Source organism: Schistocerca piceifrons, chromosome 5 (assembly GCF_021461385.2).
Source record: "Schistocerca piceifrons isolate TAMUIC-IGC-003096 chromosome 5, iqSchPice1.1, whole genome shotgun sequence".
Lineage (NCBI taxonomy): Eukaryota > Metazoa > Arthropoda > Insecta > Orthoptera > Acrididae > Schistocerca > Schistocerca piceifrons.
Window position 1 is genome coordinate 370,466,404 of NC_060142.1, and position 6,912 is coordinate 370,473,315.

A 6,912-nucleotide genomic window follows, 5' to 3' on the forward strand; every position below is an offset into this window, starting at 1 on the left:
GTGACATGGCGAGAAAGCGAGAGTCATGTAGTAATATATACGGAGAACAGTCATACATTTTGCTTACATAATAAAGAATTTTTGCTTTATTCAGTGTTACAATAATGTATCTGATCACTGCGGTGTAGTTGAGACTCAGTAACTGACCAAGCTAAAGTTCTGTCAGTCATCCTGTTACGGATCATCATTTAGTGGCGTTATATGTATCCAGCGTAATGGAAAAGGTAGATGATTTAGTATTTGTTCTTGGAAACTGATGTCAGTTCAGAATTTTAAAAAAAGTAACTGAAGAACTTCTAATAAAATTCTTTATTCGGAGAAATAATATTACTGACTATATACACATTATAAATTAGAAAACATTTACTTAAAACTGAGAAAAAAGGAATTCTTTGTAATAGTTTTCACGCTCTCCGGGAATAGCTTGTTGTACGGAACGGTGTCGAAGACGTACTGCGCCTGCTGCTTGTACACCTGCTCCATCCAGTCCTCCATGGGGCCCAGCATCTCGCGCTCTACGATGGGCGACGTCATCGCGTTGATCAGGGCGTTGCCTGCAGCCTCTGCAAGTGTGAGGATAGTCTGCTTTTAGTGTGCGGTATGAAAGCCGTCAGCACCTCACGTGTAGACGCCAGACACATTGAAATTCTGGATGTGTAAGGAGATCAGTTACTGGGATTACTTAAAAATAGCAGAGCTTCTAGTACTCTAAGGTGTGCACGGAAACAAAAGGAGGAAACAAAATATATACAAGCAGAGAAAAAGTTCAAATAAATGGTTTGCTATGCCAAAGAACAGTTCACAGGAACAGGAGTTACAACTTGTTCGAATCACAAGATTTCTAGCGGGTTTTATTACGGTTAAGTTGGATTCAGCCAAGTGTAAGAGGAAAGACTCATTCCCAAGTAGATGTTATTTGTTAATATCACTCTGGATGGCATCACATCAGGAAAGAACTTTCATACTGTAAACTTGTATGGCTAATGAGATTTGTGTGTAAAGTAGGCGATAATATCGTCACAAGTAAACACTGACGTGAATTTGTGCCTTAAAAACTGAAACAAGTGTCATAAAGAAGGAGAAAGCACGATAATGTGATTAAGTACTACCGTAGTTTCAGGTAGTCATCGCGCTTGTTACGTGGAGTGTAGATTTGGGACAAACGTATGAGGTTAAATAAAAAATACTACGACTCCACAGTGTACCAGAGATGATTGAAGCGTCTTATATACGTTGATATGTAAGCAGCATGTTGTCGATATATTTATTGGGTTTTGTGAAACACCATTTTAAGTGTGCGTGTGTGACATACCAAGAGGAGGGAAGCCTCCGAACAGGCCAGTGAGCTTATAGGAAGTCTTGCCGTAGGTGTACTTCGTCTTGGCGGAGTCCAGTTGCAGATAAGTCTCGCCGTTGCGTCGAGTGACAGGGTGTCCCTTGTAAGTTACGTCTGCTGTAGAGTCAACTGAAAGGGAGAAGAAATAAATCATAAGAAAGAGTAATCGCTTGTGAGCCAATTATTTACAATGAACTTACAGCTGCACTATGAGGCAATGTGACTTTATGTTGCAATTTTAATAAACTCCCTTTTATAACACAGAAAGAAACGCTGCGCATTCAGTTTTACTTAGAACTATTTGATTTTTGTTTTCATCTCTCTTTCCTTACAAGTCTATAGATTATTACCACACGCATATAAAAACCAAAGGATCAGTTACTGTTAGTCACGGAATACTTACTCATTGTAAGTTTGAATCGGCCGTTGCCTCTCATAGGAATGCCCTTAATTTCTTCATCGAGAGTGTAGATGCCTTCCATCACCAAGGCACCAGGGGTGTGAGTAACAACATGAATGGTGTGGTTCTCCACGTCCACTCTGGCAAAACAGGAATACATTTTTTAAAACGTCAAACAGGAAAACTTCTGGCGAGTGATAGATCAGATTTTAAAATGATAAATATCGTGATTATTTCTTAATGTAACGTGCCGGGACTCACTGCAAGTCGTCGAGGACGCTGCGTGCGTGACCAATCATGACGATGTCGTCCAGCTTGAAATTGAGCCTGAGGAGAGGCGTGTCGGCCTTCAGAATCAGGGGTGGGATCTGCGTCAGTGGGTCGATGGGTTTCGCCCCGATGCTGGGTAGACCTGTGGACGAGACGACGCCTCAGAAGCTTTAAACGGTTATTATGAACCGAGGCACCATTTGCTGCGAATCTCGCAAATCGTGATAAGTAAAGTGGTCACAAAGATGTGTAAAGGGAAATACGAGGATAATATTTATGCGATAGCTGACGTCCATCTGCAGTTTACGTTGAGACACATTTCTGCAAAGCGGAAATCATTACGTGGCATAAGATGAAATGGCCAGATTCGATAACCATGTTATTCCAGTATTCCCTGGAATGAGTTTTGAAGATGGCTTTTTGGAATAGCTGTATTTGTAAGTCATTCTTCATGTTATGTAGTTTTACTTCTTTTCTTTTTATTGTACGCATATCTTCACCGTCTTATAAACACCTTAATATCCTTGTGCCTTGTGTTTTTCTGCATATTATCTGGCCTATATATTTAATGAATTATGGTAAATATCTATGCTGAAATTTTAGTTCCAGAAGCCAGAGACTGATTTCTAATACATCGTGTTTTTCATACAATGATGACACAACTTTCAGAGATAATAGTGAACGAAAGATTTATCAGGGAAAAGGAAAGCATGGACGGAAAGCAATTCAGTTCAGGTCAGAGAGTAAGGATGGGAAAATTTAAATTTGCTTCAGAGTATGATAGAAATGGAAGTACACACAATACGTTTTAAATTCACTATACGTAATTTCAGATTCAGATATTAGCCCTTCCCCTTCATACCAAGGAAGTCTGGAGTATCACACAGTTTACAAGACTGTACTGACGTTGAAAAGTGCCTGGCGTTTAGCTGTACGGTGTGGTGAGGTCTTATGTTAGTACTTACCGCCTGCCAAGAGGGAGAGCGCCGACTGCAGGGCGTTCCGGCGGCAGGTCACGACGTCAGGCTCGTTATCGGGGCACGTCCTCACTCCCAGGCCGCTGGGCGACGGGTCATCTGAGGGAAAAGCACCAGAACAAGGCATTAATTATCGTGGAGATTACCTTGAGCATTAGCACACGTTGTATTCTTTAATATATGTTTCGAATCAGGTGCTGGGAACGTGCGTCGTTTCGGTAAGCGCACTCTCATTATCTGCAGATAGGGGGCGATTATTCGTAACCTATCATTAAACATTTGCAGTCTCCTTGTCAGTAAGACACAAACAGAGAAAAGAAAAATACCTTCTGATCAGCTAATGATCACGTTTCTTAATATCTCTAGCGCGACATCAGGATCTTATTGACAACGGCACCTTTCATACCTCTATTCTTTTCAATCGATGTCCACGTGCATAAATGTGTCTGAAAGTGAGTGAAGATCTTAGGAGCGCATTCAAAGCTCTTTAGTTTTCTGCTGTTGCTTCGTTCAATCTACATCTATATCTGCATGGTTACTCTGGAAATCACAATTAAGTGCCTTGCAGAGGGTTCATCGAACCATTTTCAAACTACTTCTCTACAATTCCATGGGAAAAAGGAACATATAAATCTTTCCGTTGGAGCTCTGATTTCTCTTATTTTATTATGATGATCATTTCTCCCTACGTAGGTGGGTGTCAACAAAATATTTTCGCAATCGGAAGAGAAAGTTGGAGATCGAAATTTCGTAAATAGTTGTCGCCGCAAAGACTACCGCCTTTGTTTCAGTGACTGCCACCCGAAATCGCTTATCGTATAAGTGACACTCTTACCCCAATTAGCGCGATAACACGAAACGAGCTGTCCTTCTTCGCACGTTTTCGATGTCCTCCGTCAATCCTACCTGGTAAAGATCCCATACCGGGCAGCAGTATTCCAGCACAGAACGGACAAGTGTAATGTAGGCTGTCTCTTTAGTAAGTTTGTCGCATCTTCTAAGTGTTCTGCCATCAAAGCTCTTTCTTTGTTTCGTTTTCCCCACAACATTATCTATGTTGCAAACAATCTAAGGGGGCTGCTCAGATTATTACCTAGATCATTTATATAAATCAGGAACAGCAGACGGCCTATAATACTACCTTGCGGAACACCATATATCGCTTCTGCTCTACTCGATGATTTACCGTCTGTCACTACTAACTGCGATATCTCTAAGAGGAAATCACGAATGAAGTCACAAACTGAGACGATACTCTATATGCACGCAATTTGATTTATAGTCACTTGTGAGGAACGGTATTAAAAGCCTTTTTGAAATCTAGGAATATGGAATAGATCTGAGATCCCTTGTGGACAGCACTCATTACTTCACAAGAACGATATGGGTTGGTTTTGAACGTTATTTGGAAAAATAACTTCGTGAGTATGAATAGAACTTTCAGGGTAATAACCTATTTCTACCATAAGATCAAATACAGATTTGTAGCATTGAACGAGAAATAGAATGGCGAGGAAGATTTCGGATTATTTGTTAAGAACCCCAGAGGCTAGACAGGCGTGAGCGCCGGCTTACCACCAATTCGGGCGTCGACTGCAGCGACGACGAGCAGGGCGAGAACGGCGGCGAGCTGCATGGTGGCTGCGTGCTGCCAGAGCTGCCGAGAGCTCGCCGTCCGGCCTTTATATAGGGGTTTGCGCCGCACTTGCTGCTCCCTCCGCGTCCCTCTGCGAAGACGACGGTACTTCATAGTGCCGACGCCGTCAGTAGTTGCGTAACATGTTGCACTACGTGAAGTCGGTCCTGGGGCACAAACCAAGGATGCCGAGGTACGAAGTATACAAATGTCGCTCCCTTCCCGGGAACTCGTATACGTGCAGCGCGAATTAGTGAGATTTTACCGCTATTGAAAATGCATCTCACTGACGAAATCCGAGGTAAAATTTGAAATCCATTGTTTAACCCGAAGAAGCACTGATAAATTTTCTAGAATAACGAATCAGTATTTAGAGCAGCACGCTTAAAATACAACAAGAGCCGAAATTACCATCAAGTAACATATTATTAGATGTTGGGATTTCATAATAGACCATATGTTCGTTTAAAACGTATAAATGCGTGTTATTAAAAAACAAAATTAATTACTATAATTTGTTGAGTCGTATTTACGCCTATATGCCCATTTGTCTCTGCCAGTAATTATCATAACCTGTCTTACTGGTTTCTTTTACAACAGAAACTTTACCTTATTTACAATTGATACATCATATTTCTTACACATTTTCGTAATCTTCCCCAACTAAAGTCAACTGGCATAAAAGTTATTTGACTATCGTACCACATCTTAATTTAAAAAATGTATAGTTTTTGTACCGTTATGATCCGGTACGATTCTCAGAAAAATTTTATATAAAGTTTGGTAAGTTGTTGTACACATTTACGTAAATATTTTGTCATAACTGCAGGGGTTCATTTCTTTTCAATAAGGCAACAACAAACAGAAAAACAGAGACTGTTAATTTTTTTGTAAGCGAAAGGACTGAAGTGAAGTATTAACGAATCATTTTCGCTTTCTAATTTGTCACACACATTTTATTGCCAAGCGATTTACATCCAGTTTACCATAAATTTATACGTTTAGCACATTTATGTATCCGTCTTTTTTTTAATTTGCGTACAGTTTCGCAGAACTGACATGATAGTTCACCTAAAAAAAAACTTCAGTACTCGAAAGTCTAAAAGAAGTCCACCTCGTTGGCAAGTTTTAAATACCAGACGTAAATTCCAAAAGTATGCACCATGGTTCTGCATGCTCTTAGCAAATCAGAACTACATTATTACGTATGACTACTGCTACACCTCAAATAGCCCACCAAAATGCGGTCGTTTACCAGTTTTTCGAGTAAATACCTTCCGCCCGCATTCATTTTGAGATTTTCTTTGTTTCCTGAGCCTTGAAGTGCAATACATTTTAATCAGGAGAGCAATATGACTTCTATCCTCTATGGAAACGATTAGTCGTGGGCCAGGTGATGATTACATCCTGCGATGTGGGATGTATATAAGAAATACCGTGGACATAGACTGATAATTGTCGTAGGTGACCAAATGCCTGCTAGATTAGTCATAAGCGTCTAAACGTGAGCGTCCATGGCCTATCGACAAAACACGTAGGTCAGACGCTAGCCAGGTCTTTAACCATAATATCTGGAGTAGGCAACAGTGGAGTGTAAGACTGGGTCCATACTTGCTCTGATGTGAGAAGTGTCTCATTCCTGTACATAGATTTGCGTGTTGTGAAATATACAGATACACTAAAGGAATGATTGGAGCTGACTTTCCAGTGGGTGCTGAGATTGTTACAGACGACGAGTAAGCTTCTGTTGGGCAAGGATGGAGCAGAAAATTTAAAAGTAACCATACTATCATTTACTGTTTGGCACAGTGTCATCTTTGTTGAACTGGGTGATACCATTTTAGACCGATTCTGCCAATTACATTACATCGATGGTCGAGTGAGGATAGTAAGTAGTCCACACGAATGTTATACGACACTTTCTCCATGAGACTCTCAGATAGTATGTGGACTACGTGGTTATTACAAAAGGCAAGAAGTTATTCCTCACCACCATTACCAATTTATAGCTAATCCTGCCCTTCAATAGATGGCATTCTCCACAGGGAACACATTTGACATCTGGTGGTCTATCTTTCTCAGTACCGAATCTGTCCATGTAAGGACAGAGTCGAGCTACGGTTGGTGAGGATGGATATTAGAGTAAATAATCTGTCTGCCGAATGAGTTCGGAATCTACACTTTCGAGCAAACTTAGATGTCACAGAGTTCAACTTCACCGTCCCTCTGAACAAGAATCTGTTCAGTTTTAGGACATCTGATGCTTTATACTTTCTATCCAGTGCCGTCTGCG

At 40.8% G+C, this 6,912-nt stretch overlaps 1 protein-coding gene across 1 annotated transcript; it reads right to left on the minus strand.

The window, feature by feature from the left end:
- Positions 1 to 294: 294 nt before the first annotated feature.
- On the minus strand, positions 295 to 4,663 carry LOC124798194 (putative beta-carotene-binding protein). The gene is made up of 6 exons (XM_047261491.1): positions 4,559 to 4,663; positions 2,972 to 3,082; positions 1,998 to 2,148; positions 1,740 to 1,876; positions 1,313 to 1,465; positions 295 to 563 (listed from the first exon to the last, which is right to left on the minus strand). The coding sequence occupies exons 1-6, from the start codon at positions 4,617 to 4,619 to the stop codon at positions 364 to 366; spliced, it is 813 nt and encodes a 270-aa protein (XP_047117447.1). The 5' UTR covers positions 4,620 to 4,663; the 3' UTR covers positions 295 to 363.
- Positions 4,664 to 6,912: the final 2,249 nt, after the last annotated feature.

Coding starts and splice junctions, on each gene's coding strand:
- LOC124798194 (XM_047261491.1), bottom strand. CDS start 4,619: ATGCAGCTCGCCGCCGTTCTCGCCCTGCTCGTCGTCGCTGCAGTCGAC. Junction 1,877..1,997: donor AGCGTCCTCGACGACTTGCA/GTGAGTCCCGGC, acceptor CTGTTTTGCCAG/AGTGGACGTGGAGAACCACA. Junction 1,466..1,739: donor CCGATTCAAACTTACAATGA/GTAAGTATTCCG, acceptor TCTCCCTTTCAG/TTGACTCTACAGCAGACGTA.